The 17240-nt window shown below is 34.2% G+C and overlaps 1 protein-coding gene across 1 annotated transcript in view; it reads right to left on the bottom strand.

The window, feature by feature from the left end:
- CHM (CHM Rab escort protein) overlaps nucleotides 1-17240 on the bottom strand; it is a 72021-nt gene that overhangs the window by 36907 nt on the left and 17874 nt on the right. The window contains exons 3-8 of the mRNA XM_032982755.2: nucleotides 13022-13094; nucleotides 11708-11832; nucleotides 7099-7474; nucleotides 5139-5255; nucleotides 4369-4489; nucleotides 1712-1937 (exon numbers count right to left, since the gene is read on the bottom strand). Coding sequence (XP_032838646.1) covers nucleotides 1712-1937; nucleotides 4369-4489; nucleotides 5139-5255; nucleotides 7099-7474; nucleotides 11708-11832; nucleotides 13022-13094 — 1038 coding nt within the window. The remainder of the gene's footprint in view (nucleotides 1-1711; nucleotides 1938-4368; nucleotides 4490-5138; nucleotides 5256-7098; nucleotides 7475-11707; nucleotides 11833-13021; nucleotides 13095-17240) is intronic.

The raw sequence follows: 17240 nt of genomic DNA on the forward strand, positions 1-17240 counted from the left end.
AAGATGTTACCAACTAACATTTCTATTCAATGTAGTACAGAACAACACCTAGCTGACTACTGAACTAGTGGAAACATTAGGTAATCTACACATATATATATCATACATGACAATTACACACGGCTTTCATTAGTTGCTAAGGTCAAAGACCACCTTCCACAGGTCAGCTGCTAGTGCCAACCAGGTACTTTATAGATACCTTCCATGAACTATGATAATTACTCCAGAATGTTTCTGTCAACATATAATTGCATCCATCCTGTATATGGCCAAATAGGCTTGAGCTGCTAAGGCCATTCTTCTAGCAGTAATTTTAAGTACTGTTACAGAGAAAAAAAGCAGAATCTATCATACAGAAGAGATAGGAAGATAATGTCCAACAGTGTGCTGCAAACCAGAATTTCTTAATAGTAGCACACATATAAAATGCAGAACTTATCCACCAACAAAGAACAAAGTAAGACTGTGCACTGATATTTAAACGAACGATATATATCACTCAGACAACAAAACGGCCTCACCATGCCATACTGCCTTTTTTAAATAAAGCTAATGTTTACTTCAGACCTACAGGTTACTACATTAAAAACCCACATAGAGCAGATGGAAAGGCTGCTTGCCAGCAAAAGAAAAGATTAAAAAAAAACCCTCAGCCTTTTAAAAGCCAGTTGAACTGTTGGAAACAACTGAAAATTAAAACCGCCCACCCTCTGCACATGTATTCTTGATGGTCCCCAAAAGCATCCATCAACAACTCCTCTGCTAGAACTACGATCCCTAGCACACCTCAGGAGTCACGCTACAAACTACTTTATCATTGCCCACAGCTGAAATAAAGGGGTTGAAGTGGATGTTGTTTTATCCTGTAATCAACAGGGTTTTTTTGATTTTAATTACTTTCTAGGGCTCAAGTAGTGGAGAACATATAGCTGCCGCTTAAGATGTTAGGATGTAAAACTGCAGTCTGTATATAGCTTGATGTAACAGGGCTTCAGTCTTTTCTGCTGTTCAAGTCACAGGTGGAAGCTTGTGGTCTATACAGATCCACAAAATTGTGCCAAGGGAATAAGGACATGATTTCACATCAGTTTACCTGTTTACACAAGTCTGTGATGTAACAAAGGTGAAAGAATTACTTTTTCATTATTATTTAATAATAAATTGGACATGTGGCACAATTTTGCTTCTTTCAGAAAAATCTAGTTCATTGTTAAAATATCTACCTGTGAATGGCAGATGCACTCTCAGCATTAATTAGAAACACAAATTGAAAACATGTATCTTCCTGCAACTTCAGGAAGACAAACACAAATTTTCTCAACCTACCAAAATATACAGTCATCCTTTTGGATAGACATCATTCCAAGTCTCCTCTGTCAGTTTTAAAAAGGGATAGGTATGAGTTGAATTATCTTCTTCTCATGTCCTAGTACTCATTACCATAGGAAGCCACCACAACAATCAGCTATTACAAGTTGCATTTGTAATACAGTGAAGATTGTTTCAAAGTATCAGATTAGCATAATTTCCAAGTCTTTTATTTTCATCTTTTTGGGGAATGGAGGTGGATTTCATAGCCAACAAAAATGTAAAGCAAATAAAACCAACATGATATTGTTAACGGGATGATTCCTACTGAATGATATCTATTAGCTTTAGGCTACCAAGGATTTCCTTTTTGGAAGATACATGTTAGAAAAGCGAGGCTTACCTGCAGAAGCACTGTGGGATCTCTCCTTGACCATACAGAGGAAACAAAAATGGTGTATTGCCATAGCGGCCGAGGCACTGAAGAAATTTTTTTGTTGCCTGAAGACCTTCAAGAGTGCCGCAATCAGTCTCTGAAACCATGGCAATGGAGTGAAGAATGAAGTGCTGCAAGCTGGGTGTTAACTTCCGTGTTCTTAAGAACTGAGCAAATGTACTGTTGTCATAGTCTGAGGAAAAAGTAAAATTACGTAAAGGGTATACTGTAACATTTCTTTTTTCCTGTGTGCTTCAACTTAAACAAGTACTTTTGTACTGAAATAAAAAAAAGCAATTGAGTTTTCAACAAACATCTTGCTGAAAATGGATAATCCACGTCAATGAAAGTTAACATTTTTTTTCTTCCCAGAAAGTGAATTTTCTCACAAGACAGAAATATCACTCCATTAAAATATTTCAGAATAAAATAAACCCATTGAATAGGCCTCCAACAGTCTAGAAAGCAACCTCTAAATATGGCTTCATCTATTCATTATGTTAGATGTGATCTAAACCTATTTCTCAATCATGTGAAAAAAGAGAGTGACTGTAGACAAAAATCCATTGAAGTGCCTTGGGATGCTTTTTCCTGTAAATTACCCAAAATATTATACCTGAATGACACCCTTTGAAGAATAGTACTGATGAATCTGTACTGATATGGTTAGAGTCTATATTTATGCACAGAGAAGCCATTCACATGGTGTCTTAGTCCAAAGATAAGAAGGCACAATATTTATTTCAAATTGATGACTTGCTCACAGAAAACAAGTATGGACGAGACACAAAGACGACAGGGATGAGAAAGCATATCTCCTCTTGAAATTAATACTATTGCTAACACATTTTGAAGTTCAAAGAAACACGTGTCTTTCAGAAGATGTTTAACACAAGTGTTGCATGCCATTGATACACCTCTGAAAAACTTTAGTTATCTTTTTTCCCAGAAAAAGACTGTATTTAAGCAATAGTGTACTTTCATACTATTCAGAAATCTGCTCGAGCTTATTTCAATCATGGGTAAATTCATAGGTAATTCAGAAACACCTCCATCAATGCTGAGGCTAGTATTATCAAGCTACAGAATTCTGTTCAGGATTCAACCACTGTTTTATTACAAATGTATCTTACTACCCTTTGTACAGCCATGCAGCAAATCATAAAATTACAAGGATTTTTGGTTTATCATTTTAAAAAAAATCTAAAGTTTTTCCTCACTTCAGATTTCTTACATAATGCCAAATTTTACAGAAAAAAGCTTTAACAAAATTTTTCACTATCATGAACTCTCCCTATTAAAAGTCTGCCTTCCCACGAATGTAGTGATCTCATCAAGAGCAATTTAATTTCTGAAGTCTTTACATTAGACTAATCTGACTCAAAATATTCCCCATTACTTCCCAGGCTATTTTAAAATGTAGGAACAAAATCTGTTTAACTCTCTGGGGAAGCAAAATAAATCTAATGTACATCAATCAATGGACTCATTTAAAAATTGATGTAGCGTCTCATTTTTTTACTTAATAAATTTTCTAAATACCACTTACATTCTCACTCTGGGTACCTCCATTTCTTCCACCAGCAGCAAACCTAAAATTACCTGTAAACTATAAACCACTTCAGTCTAATGAGTTATTCCCCTTCAGGATTTTTTGGAGTTCATGGCAGACTTTTTTTTCCTAATCTTATCACATCATTCTCAATACTGACCAATTCTCTCTTGCATATGTTTAAAATAATTTTCTCTAATGTTCATACCTAATCTAAGGGTCTCATTAAGGTAATCAAACCAATCATAACAATTCTTTCTAACACTATATTATTTCAAAAATACTGCTTAGCCAAGCTACTGTCAAGCTACAAAAGCACTGATATCCTTCAGCCTGAAACTTACGTCAATAGTGTAACTATTCCTCTTTCCCCATTATTTCTTTTTGACAGATTTATTCTCTTTTTTTGCCTTAGTTTACTTTTAAACTCTAAGAACTGAGAACATCACTTTATTCTTTTTACCCTGAGGTGCATAAACCCAAAGCACCTTCCTTCTCTTAGCCCATTTTCCTCTTTGACCCGATGCTCATTATTCTCCACACATTATGGCTCCAATCTATTCAGATTTTCTCTCATCTAAATAAGCCAACAGTTGATAAAGGCAGTTTGAACTTGCCCTCTACAATTAAAAGGCATTAAATTACATTTACTTTCGAAATTAAAAAATTCGTTTTTCTCCATTGCTGATGTTGTGGCAACATATTGTGAAGATTTACTTATTATCCAAAAAATCAGAGAAGAAAAATCAGATACACCACACAATATTAAAAAATGCCTGGGAAGAGGGAGGAAACACCTAAAAATGATAACAAACATTTTGTAACCTTGCTGTAATATATAATTTTGCTGTTAAAGAAAAATGTAAATAATAAATGATGTGGGAACTAGAAGAGCAAGTGTTTAAGTAGAAGAATTTAACATTGAAGTGAAAAGGTCACAAAAAGGTCAAAGCATACTTTGAAAATTAATCCATAAAAATAAATTGCGTGAAAACACAGGAGAGCTATCAAAATTGTGCATAACTGAATGAACTCATAAGAACAGAGTGTATGCTGTTCAATGAAACACTACCTTGGTATTCATCAGGGTGTTGTTCATAGTCCAAACAAAATGTCAAAAATTTCATTAGCATTCGCTTTTCCACCATAGTGAGCTGTCTGCTGTTGAAGACATCTGCTCTAGAACAAGGTACCTGGAAAATATTTTTTTATCATTTCAGACTTCTTCCATACTCTGGATGTGAAAAGCATAAAACAACACTATAGTCTGATTATCTAACAAACATTTTAAATTATTTTTTCCATTATTGTTATTTTCTTACATAGTTCTATTATTTTCTGTTATAACTATATAAAAATATTTAAAAGTATTAAAGTATTTTTCTGACTCTTACTCTTTTTATTTCCCTTCAATTTCACTTGCATCTCTGACTGCAGAGGTCATCTACAGAGTTTGTATTAATTAACTGAGACAAAATCTCCTGTTGCCATTATCACACCAATGACTTCTCTTGTACGTAGCAGACAGACAAACCCTGTCTGTGCTACAAATATGAAAATTTAAAACCTGTGAATCTTTAAAAATTAACTGCCAAGGCAATCATAATCTAGATATTTGACATGAGGCAAAGATTTAAGTCAATAATTATTGGACTGCACATTCTTGTTTTATAATTTTTTTTTTAAAAAGCTAACACCTACAAATGCCTTTTCATTCCAGAAAAAAAGAAAAATCAGAATCTTAAGGAAAAATACTAGCTTACTGTTACAAAACTCTCAGGAAACCAACTTCACGTTTCTTGGCTTGAAAAAGATGAGATGTAATTCATCATTTTACAATACCTGTTCTACTTTTCCTTCTCGAAAGGCAAGAATTCGTGTCGCATTTTTAAATTCTGCATATCTGCTAACATTCGATTTAATCAGAAGGTCAATTAATAGACCTCGGGAGTAAAGCAACTGCACAGTGAAGAAAAAAACAAAACGGTGAGTAAAGAGGAAGTGCTTACACCAAAAGAAAACAGTGATACCAACAGTATTCATTTGTAAGGTGTTGTCTATAACAAGTAGTACACATGATGAAGAAATATCTGATATTAAGAATATTAAGATATATGTGCAAAATAACATTAAATGAACTGAAGCAACCATACAAATGGAGGAGACAAAGCGGCCCACAGGGGAGAAAAGGAGAAGGTGTCAGCCTACTACTCGTTTAGTTTTATTAGTCTGGGAGTCATGATTGAGACAAATTTTTGCACTGTCATCATGGATAATTTCTTTGTATTGTATGATATATATCCTTGAACACTTTATTTAACAACCTTAATTTCCCAGTATCAGTAAAGTATATGATGTTGGCTGTGTAAATCATTACTAGTTGTTTCTTAAATTACCTGAAACAATAATGTCATGTTCTAAAGGTGAATTCCTCAAACCGCCAGTGAAGGTTTCGTCATATTCTGTTATATTAATTTATAATCTGCCTACCTTTATCTTTGTATAAGCTGCAAATATATTCTGAAATCCTGAAGGGACAGAAACGTAACTATTAACTGAAGACATATATCTAAATTGAAAAGCACTGAGATTAGTTTAAACATACTTCAACTTGTGGCCTTGAGTAACAGAATTTGCATGATCACACAGGAATTTTCGAGATAAAGGTTTACTGGAACACAAATGAGGACACTACAAGCAAGTCTGTGTCCCAGTGCCAGAGAGCAATGAATGCAAACTACTGGTCTTGCCCTGATGACTACTCTTCTGTCAGAATTTCTGGAATTCATTGCAATTAACACCATGTAACACAGTAGCACAGAGAAAGTATAAAAAGGATACAAAACAGTATTATCTGCTTAGCCACTATATACTATTGTTTTCATGATGTCATTTCAGTGATGCACAAAAGAGGTATCTACATTTGGAACACAGAGACAAAATGTGAAATAATGCCTTTCATATTTCATATTGTCTCCAGAGAGAATTTAAGAAATTACTGAAGGAAGGTTTTTTTTTAATTTCCGGAGGTCTGAAAAATCTTTTCATGCAGACTATGAAAAAATAAACATTCAACTTCGAAGAAAGTTCCCACTGCAGAGTACATATATAGTCTAAAGCACAGAAGTTAAGAAAAATTTCCATTTAACTTGAATTTGCAGGGACATATCCTGTGAAGTATGTAAAAGGCAGATTTTAAACAGTATGACAAATATACCAGACTAATAGTTTTTCCTCTAAATAGAATGCACACTAGTACAAATTCAACACAATAATAACCAATTTTAGTCAGCTTTTGTTATGAATTAACTGTAATTATTTTTTCTATCCAATTTATTACAATTCAGTGCTTTAGTCTGACTATAGAGAGACAATGAGAGTCTCACAGGAAAATCTAAAACCCACAAAGCACTCCAAAAGAAAAATTATATTTAATTTTAAAAACATCAAAGATCTGCATGTAGGTTGATTTTCCTTGTTTAAAAATATAATTTTTTTAACGGTACTATTTAAAAAGAACAATTTTGCACGTATTAAGTGCTAAATTTTAGGAAATTTACTTCTATGGACATATATCTGAGCTATGTTTTATGGTCTCTTTGGTTATAAACAAACACTAAAGAGCACATATGAAATGGCTCTTGTAGGCTCTTGTACTAATTCTTGCCTATTTGTCAAGAGTGTCTTTTTTGCCTCAAAGATACTGTGTCAGCCCTCCTCCACACTAAAAGATTTTTTTGAAAATTTCAGCACTTTAAGCAATGTAAATGTACTCATATGAAGAGAGTCATTCAGTTCCTACCTTGGAAACTAAATCAATATTAAACCTTCTGCCTTCTCTAACAATTTGGGAATAGGTAATTTTCTTTGGTTCTTGGGCAGAAATTTCTGAGGGTGCAGCTTCAGTTTTATCCAGTTCCAGAGTGGACTTGCCTAAAGCTGTACTCTGAGAGCTTTCATTCTCAGAGGTTATTTCTGCATTATGCCCTTCCATTGCACTTGCTGGCTCAGTGCCTGTAGCCTTGTTTGGTTCACAGCTCTCCACCTCTGGCAAGGCGTTCTCCACTGGTGGGCACTCTTTTTCCAATTCCTGAGCAATCCCCTCAGCACCAGACGCTCCAAAGACAGGCAGCTTCGGCAATGCACCAGCTTCTTCAACATCTTCAGCTGAATCCCGACTGATTAAAAACACAGGGGGAAGAAGGGGGAAAAAAGTCTTTTAAAGAGTCTTAAAAACTTGTTTAAACTTTTGAGTTAGTGCCAGAATTGAAATCTGAAGCGATTCTATGAAAAGCATTAGAATTTCTTTATCCTGGCCAATCCAGGTGTACCACTCACTAAGGAATTCTGGTTCTTTGACTGCAAAGCTATAATTCAAGAGGAGTACTTTTACTGAGGAGAAAAAAATCCAACCAACCAAACAAAAAAATTTGGCTTCTTACTTTACACAAGTTCAAAAGATGGAATGAGCTTAAAATGAAAATCAAAACGCTCATGGTAAAACAAAATACACAGCTACATAAACAAAGAAAATTTAATATTTTAGAAAAGAAACAGTAAAGCACTTTAATTAGCTTTTTCCTATGGATTAAAAAAATGCTTTGAAATTTAAATGTAAAAATGCATTAAGTCATTAAGCTCAGATATTTTAAAAAACAAACTCACTGAAGAAAACAGAAGTGCTTTGTATGACTGAGATTACTTTGCATCTATTATCATAGCAAGTCTAAGAGAAGCATGCAGTTTTGACCTGAAGTTTAAGTAAAACTTTCAGATTACTTTTTCAACCCTGACCTTGCATTCTAATTAGTTGTTCAAGTAACAGCCATACAAAACCAAGTTTCCTCATGTAGCAATGTTATTTTTCTGCAAGTGTTACAAATTTGTGCATAGTAAATGAAGGGAGTCAAAAGGAGGGACATTACCACACATTTACTCTATATAGTCCACTTCCATTTCACAACGTAATTCTTTAAAATTCCTCTTAAAAAGCAGACCATGACTTTTAGTCTCATCTACTCTTTTTATCTTGAACTTCAATGTTCATAACTAGTACTTCTGAACTCAGAATTTTAGTTTATACTAGCTGAGACGAATCAAATCAATGTCATTGTAAGTGGAAGGAGTTCAGCAATAATTTCACACTATCTTTTTATCTTTATACCACAAGCCATTAATGCACTGAATAAACAATTTTATCTTGGCTGAAAACTAATGAACTATGATTTTTAAGGTGACCTACAAACGTATGGTACAAAATTTCAATAACCAACAGGATGGTTAAAATTTACTGAGCTGCAAGGAATTTTTGGTATACATTTAAAAATGCTCCCTCACATATCTGTAGCCTTACAGATGGAAGTAGGGGGGCAGGATTTCTGTTAAAAGAGAGAACAAAACCCCTGTATCCTTTAAAAGTTGCTCCTCACTTATGAACTCAGGGAGTTCACATGGGCTCATGGAATTAAGAGCTTGGAATAAGCCTCTCACCTTGTGCACAGGCACCAGGAACCACTTATTCACAAATGGAGTAAAATATTGCCCTGGGAAATACAGGAACTGCTATAAGGAAGCACTAATCAAAGAAATCTGTTTCTGTTCATTAATTATGTCTTTTTGCTTCATATTGGAAGCACTATGTAACTATAAAATATCACAGAAAGATAAATACTTCGTAAAATGTTTTTTTAAAAAGTAATCTCTACTAAAAATGCAAATGAAAGTCGATTAAATGTTGGGGTTCCGTTTGGATTTCTGGCGTTTTTTTAGGAATTTGGAACATGGTGTCTATGAAAACTGCAAAAGTTCTTGCCATTAATGATATAATTAAGAATAAAGCTTTTATTTAACCTACCCTAAAGCTTTTTAAAACACAAAAATTCAGAGGCAGGTTTTCTTTCTACATTCTCCCAAACTCAATGTAAAGTTCAATCTCATTTTAAACATACTTGATTATTACTTTTTAAATCCAAATAAAATTTGGATTCACAATGCATTGTGTTTTTTTCTGTATCGTTCTGAAAAGCAGTGTAACAGAAACGTTATATTTACATATTTCAAATCTCTATTCAATTCCCATTAATGAATACGTAAATCTGCAATATTTGCAGCTCTACACATTTTATAATGAAAGCCTAAAAACTGTATATAATCTAAATTCATCACATCCTTTCTATAGGAACAAATATCCCTGAATAATGTAAGAACTGTCTATAAAAATTACTCAAATTGAACTTCTGTACAGACAATTCTTCTCCTAATTCAGAAAAAAATAATACATCTGCAGACAAATTGTTGTGTAAATTTAGAATATTATCTTCCACCATTCATCAATTAATGGTACTAACAAAGGAATATCTTAAAACGAATGTGTCTTATTAATGCCTTGTAACAGCAACCCCTTCAGATAGGTCAAATGAAAAATTGCCAACCAGCTGGTTAATTTATTCAGCACAGGTGTTCACTATTTATTTTTCAGCCATTTGCCTTTTTTCAATACAGCTTGTTGTAGACACAGTATTCTTTTCCTTTGATGGATGCACTTTGTTCTAAGGCCATTCATTTCAGATTTGCACTGTGTATATTATACTGCTACCCAGCTGTTTATTCTTTCAAAATAAATGTTTAATGGTTACTTCATAGGAGTTATAAAAGTTAAGCAAAAACAACAGAATCTAGCCAGAACGTGTAAATTGTCAGAAACACAATAACTGACCCTCTCAGAAAGTTTTAAGTTGTTTTGGAAAACTTTTTCTTTTGCTAGGTTTATTAATCTTACCATTCCTTGTGGGTTTTTGAGTGATAAGCAAGACAGCACTGTACTGCCAGACTAAGTGAAATGCTTAAAAGTAGAATCTTCTATTTTGTCCTGACTCGAGTATAATGTTCACTTCTACAAAGTGTGAAACCTTAGTGCTGGGGTACTCATTTCTGAGCTGGCCATCAGTCCATGTAACATCTTATGAAAATCATACATGAAGTTAAGATATTGTGAAACCTTTAATCTGATTTCATGCTGGTTGTGAACAATGTTTATTATGGCAACAGGATTACAATTACAATATTCAAGTGATATTGCTCTAAACCAAACAAAACATCTTATCTGCAATATAGTCACACAGCCATTCCTGTGCAATATAGAACTTCAGAGTGTTCTGAGTCTGTGACCTTCAAACAATATTAGTATAATTCATAGTTGTATTTCTTTCTGTAAACATCATAGGTAGGAAAAAAAATATGTTTCTCTATGAACATCTGTCAACATTTCATTTAGCTACCTATGATTTTATCTAAGGGATTCAAGGTTAAACTTATATAACTATCCCAAAGAACCTTTCAGAAATTCAGAGCAGTATTTAGTTCAGTGAAAAATCCAAAAGATAAAAATGATAGAAAAGTAAATATATAGTTCAGTTTTCAATTGAGGCCCATACAATTTCCATTCATTATTACTATGCTTACATGCTATTCAACATTACTGCTTCACAAGGTTACTTTTAGGTGCTTGATTTTCAATAGTATGGCATTATGAAAAGCTTACTTCTGCATGACATATATAACAAAGTATCATATTTCCATTTAAAAATACCTGTAAAAAGGAAATATGCATTCTTAATTTCTGCTAATGCATACATATCTGTACAAACACCTAACTAAAAGATACTTACCACATATTAATCCTAAGATTGTAAACTATTCATGTGCTTATGCAACAAATATTCACAAAAGTGTATTTCAAACTAAGCATGTATTTTTTGCACTTTGTATGTAAAGAGCTGAGTTGCCTTCAAAAACAGAAAAAAAGGTGACAGACCCAAAATGCGAACTGTTATTAGACTACCAGGAGACTTTGACCACATAATTACTTCTAAAGCGTCATATAAAGCACTGCTTAATAAGTTAAATTCACTGAATATAAAAATAACAAAGGGCAAATATTAACTTATCATTTTACTACAGTTTTTAATAGTTACAGTACTACTGCCCATTTTTGTTCCCACTCCTGTGTACTTACTTCATTTTACATGTACTTATGAGTTTAATTTTTTACTATGAGAATAGCAGCTTTTAGCCAAACTAAGAATTGAAAAATGTAATAGATGGCAGTGCATAACCACCTACTACTACTAATACCTACAAACACAACACTTCTGTTTTCTACTCGCAAATTTGGCCAACAAATTATAGCGTATCCAGATAAGGTAATTTAAGAAGGATCAGTAAGCTTCAATGAAATGCAACTGATTTCAACAAAAGCACCAGGACATTAAGAAAATTTTAGCGTTCATGGTTACTTTTTGAGACATCATGCAATATGTTAGAGTGGTCAAATGCTTGAAGCCAAAAGCACAATATGATTTTTTACTTCTGGGCATATAAAATTATTTGTGTATTTCTATACTTATACTTACTCGCCAAAACAGAAATCTTCCACATGTTGAATAGTTTTATCATTCTTGATAAGAGAAATAACTTCTTCATTCTCAAGGATCAGTTTTTTCCAGTCTTCACATTCATCATTGACACCCGTCTTTTCCTTACAAAGAACAATTGTAAAATTACATTTTGTACTGCGTTAGCTGCTCTTAAACTATAAATATCTGTAGTCCCGATTAATTTGTTGCACCACCTCATATTAAAAAAAAAATCTTAACTGTCTTAATGTTTTTTCCATTCAGATTTTTTGAGTTGAAACAGTTAGAGCTGGTTACTTTATTATAAGATATGAAAATTTGTACTACATAACTAACTTGCTCTAGTAATCTGAAAATAGTGTTAAATGAAATACAAGTTTTAGTAGACAGCTGAAAATATCTTTGAATATGTTCTACTAAAAGACAGGCCTGCCACAGCCAGGTTAGTTCCCAATTTTGTGGCAAATCTCTTTGAATGGAGACCATATGAAATAATACAGTGATTTGGGTATTATATTAATCTGTATACAGAGGAATCTCTAAATCACCTAACAGAACCCTGAGAATATTAAGTTCTGACACTGAGCAGCTCTGCTGATTATGCCAGAAGGTATCACTATGTAATAAATAGGCATGAGACTGAACTGAAAAAGTTCCATCTTCTACGGACCAACAGGCTCATAATGCTTCAGTAAATAATATGAACATCCATTTGCTAATATAGTCCAAGTGCTCAATCTCCAAAATAAATAATCCTCTTCAGAAGATTTCTAGTGGACTGTCATGAATTATATAAACTTTAGTCATTGAAAAATACACTATCAACATTAATCTTTTTGTCCTGGTTACAGGACATTTCAGTGGAAAGATCCAATAACTACCTTTCTCCCAGTTAAGAAGAGTCAGCTGAAAGCACACAAGGAAAACCAAAAGGGACTGAAACATTAAAGAGAGGAAAATAATCAAACAGGAATTACAAAGACCACATTATCATTTACAGGAGGCACTGGGAAAAGCAATCAAAACAATAGTGTAGTTGCTTCTACGTAAATTCAAGAACCCAAAAAGTATGACTGAGCACTAGGCTTTTTGGTCTCAGGTAATAATATTAATAAACCTGGCATATCAGAGTCTTAGAATGCTAGGCCAGATGGTTAAGTCTTAACCAGTAAAGTTAGAAAATAGAAACCTCTTTGATCTGTCAAATTACCAAAGAGAAAGAGCACTGTGGTAATTCGTCTTGTAGTAAATTATGCAACCAACCAAGATTTAGTGTTAAGGAATGTTAGAAGTCATTTGGGAAATTTTTACCTGATTTTCTTTAATCCAGGACAATAATCCTGAAAAACTAAAGCTGGCCCAGTTTCCACCATAGTAATTTCTTCTGTAAAGTAAAAACAACAGTGAAACTTGATGGACAGACAAAACATAGCTTTTTCAGGTTTAAAGAAAAAATAATTAAGTTTGAGACATTCAGAATATTTTCCATAACAGATTTTACAGATCCAGAATATAAAAATAGGTATAATATTTCACAACTCCTAATGAAATGCAAAATGTCTATTATCACTCATTTGTGTGCTTCTCTGACCAAACAGACTGTAGTCCAAAATCAAAGTATTTGGAGGGTTAAATGAGTAATGCTGAGAGAAGCACATGGGATGCTTTGACTAAAAGAAAAATACAGATAATACTGCTTCTTAGCCAAGACTGACTCTACAACTCTAACTCAAGCATGTACATCACAATAGACTTCTTTACTTTGTGTGGAGCCAAGCCAACAAGTCTGACAGTTTCAACTGAGTTCTCAGAAAATCCAGTTCAGATTTTTTGCATCTGTATCACACTCCACAGTTTCAGGTCCTGGTGGGACCCAAGAGCCTTGTAACATGAGCACAGCTATGCTGCTTCTGATTGAAGCTGACTGGGAGGCTAATGTAACGGCATTTCATGCCACTCCTAAACTAACAGTGCTTCATCAGGTGGCTATGCAAAGTTAAGTAAACTGAAATTGGGTCCAGACAGTAGAAACCATCTCTCTCTCATCCATTATGTCAAATAAAGGAAAGTTCACTCTGCTATTTATCTACTACTTACAGAATGGATTATGCATGTTATAGGCTGTTAAAATGCTCTGGCAAAACTCTTATTAAACTGCATATACTGTAGGTGGAGCCACAGGAACTGATTTGTACAAAATGATCATACCTCCCTGAGTACTTTGCAGTTAATATTTACCACCTCCTTTCTTGAGTTTACTTCTTGTAAATCACAGATTAATAGTTCTGCTGTTAATCAAAGAAAGTCTCTGCTCTCCCTTTTTAAAATTTTTCTATCAATATTTCTCTAAACATCAGATGGATTAATTAGCTTTATCATGCATACCACATCTTAAATACTTAACAACTCTGATAGGGAAAAAATTGTAGAGCAATTACATTTAAAAAAAAATCACTAGTTCTTGCAAAATGAAAAAGTTATTTCAGGATTTAATTCTGTTTTCTGGCACTGTATGCTGGCACTTCACTAGCGTGAAAGATACCAAAACCACCCTCCTGAACATATACCTAACGCTATCTCATACACTAAAAACAAACAAAACCCTTAGCGAGGAAAATGGGGTTTGCATTTTACAGAATAATGCAAAGACTGTTAAATCAAATCAACTTAAAACCTTATCACAACCTCCTCCACTTTTAAACTGCAGAGATAAGTATGATAAAAGTGAAAAATTAAATTCAGGTTTGATTCTACTGTTGAAGATGGGATGGTTTTGACAAGGCTTATCTGCCCTGACAAAGACTTCATTAAGAGCGTCAGCCCCTTTACAGTGCCAGCGGGTGATGCTCTATACCAGGTTGCTTACTTAGCATATGAGGGACAGATGTCTGCCAGACAATGCCTAATTGCTCCTGACTACAAGCTGACCTAAAAAAGTCTTTCAGCTACTGCAAGGCCATAGTGAAGAACCTAAATAGGACATCTTTTGCAAAGACCACAAAATCCAGCATTCACTGAATAAAGGTGGCTTCAACAACAAAACATGGTGTTTAAGGCCATGAACTGGGAGGACTAGCTCTACTTTAAGAGAACTCTCAATCTACCCTGCAATTTGGTTACTCTAAGCAGAAGAGCTCCATCTGCTCCATCTAACAGATCTGTTACCAACCAGAAACTCCAGTCATCCGTGAAAAGGAGTTCATACTTACCTCATTATATGAATGACATGGGTAAGGCTTAAAAAGTACCGCTATTGGTACCATACAGAATACAAAGCCATGAGAATTAAATATATGAAATGCCTGATTCTGTCAGATTTCAATCTGTTAAACAGTAACTGATAGTTGCATGCAATGATAACCTCCAGCTTTGTTTTAGCTGTCAATGGTGCAGGTTAATTTCTTGCTGCTTCTTAAGATTCCACCGCATAAAAAGTTCAATATCCATATATTATCTGTCACTTCTGGGATTTCCAAAAAACACAGCCATGAAGATTTATTTTTAAGAGAATCTGCTGCTTTAGTTGCAAGTTTCCTTGAATATGGAATACAATCTGGCTGTCAGAGCAAGCAAGGACATTGATCACAGAATCACAGAAAACACCTGCCTAAAATTAAGACTGAGTTTCTTGAATCTATACCAGTATAAATTCACGTATATTTAGAAAAGTTAAAATTAAAACTGTCAGTAAAAGAAATGAATGTTATTTTCACAGAAAGTTAAAAAAGTTTATTTGTGAGCTGTCAGACATCTCTGATGTAAACATTCCTCTGTTCATCAGGTGGATTTTCCTTTGAAAGTGCTTTTGTTTTTAACCACCATTGATGTGAATCAATCTTTTCAACAAAGCACTCCATAATGCTTTTCTGAAGGTCAATCAGTTTTGAGAGGATGGTATGGCCTTTTTCAAATGGAAAATGAATCGCAGCTGTCCTTCCTTTCCTCTGGCATCTGAGCACCTTTCCCAAGTTATGCTATACCACCTTAGATATTAATCTGCTACTGAAGTATCAACTTCCAGATTTCTCCCACCCCCGGAATTTTAATTAGTTTACCCTCCATTACACAATGAATCAGGATTGCCTAATTTTCTCATCTGAAAACACTACAGAAAGAAGGTAGACCTGACATGATTACTGATACAATGAGCTAAGTTTTTAGTAAAAATCTTAAAGAGCAATTCTGAAAAGAGCAGAGTAATGGTTTTACTATCAGTTGTCCTTTGTAACTAAATATTTTTGTTATAACTGCCCTGAAGATGAACCAAGGAACTCTTTAAATTAATGGTCAAGATCAAAGCCTAATTAAAGCTAAAATATTGTTCCAAAATCTCAAGGACTGAGCTCCTCTCTTCTCTTGCTATATTAGCAAACTACAAAGATGGATATTCTCTCCCTTTTTTTAGGGTTATAATTCAATTATCCTCTAAGAAGGAACATGAAAAATTTTGAAGGTCTAACAGCAGAGTTAGAAATTAATTTTTCTACCAAGTTAGATAGAGCACATATGTCTTCTTTTTCTATCATACATTATTTCCTAGATTATATCTGCTCAAAACTTGTCCTGTATTACCTGCATTTTTGTAAGAATTAAAATACTACTGCCCTTAATTCACATTTTGAAATCTGTAGTTCAGAGCCAATGGAAGAACTGCTGAAATCATTTTTGCAAAGTTTTGGAAATGTAGCCCAAGTACAGTTCTACCTCTGCAAAAATCTTAATTCTCTCTTCTCCTACCTCAGTTTGTGATTTTTGTTTTTCCTCGTTTACTAACACTATTTTTTCTTCAAATACCTCAAAAGAATTAGCAAATCTCAGCCCAGAACACTGAAACTGCAAATCGTTTCCAACTGATTAACATTCTTGGAATCTGAATTAAGACAGTACTTAACGTGTCCTTTTGAAGACAGACTGCACTTTGAGATATTGAACACTTGGGAAAGCACAAGATACACAAATAAAACATAAGAAACAACAGAAAAATTACTTCATGGACTATGCCTGAAGAAGACTGCCCTTCTCAATGCCATGTCACAATAGTCATGGTATAACAGTCAAAGCTGGTGATGTCTAAAGAAAAGCTGCTGATGCCTCATGATTGCTCCCAAGAGTTGCCTGTACATCTCTGCCCTGCATGTGATCTTTCAGAATGAAGTCTCAAACAATCAGAGTAGCTGTCTTTTGTGAAGGAAGTTACTGCCACATCGATTTTAAGGATCTGAACACGAAGTAACTTATGTTTCAAAACCGTAAAGTTCATGTGCTACCTATTAAGTACACAGTCACATGTACTAAAAATTCCCATTCTGGCGTAGTAATCATGTTTAGGAGCCGGAGGAGTAGACTACACTTCCTTGTCTTGCAAGAGGAAGGATTTAACACAAACAGCTCTTGAGATCTTTCAGCTCAATAAAAGGGTGATGGTGGCAATCACTTGTACTACATTACATTGTGTCCTTGGATATGAACAAGACCAAAGGTAATGATCATGGACAGGTTAAGATCATGCTTTACTCTCTAATACCTTGGC

Source organism: Tyto alba, unplaced genomic scaffold (assembly GCF_018691265.1).
Source record: "Tyto alba isolate M040663 unplaced genomic scaffold, T.alba_DEE_v4.0 Super-Scaffold_5, whole genome shotgun sequence".
In the NCBI taxonomy this organism is placed as follows: domain Eukaryota; kingdom Metazoa; phylum Chordata; class Aves; order Strigiformes; family Tytonidae; genus Tyto; species Tyto alba.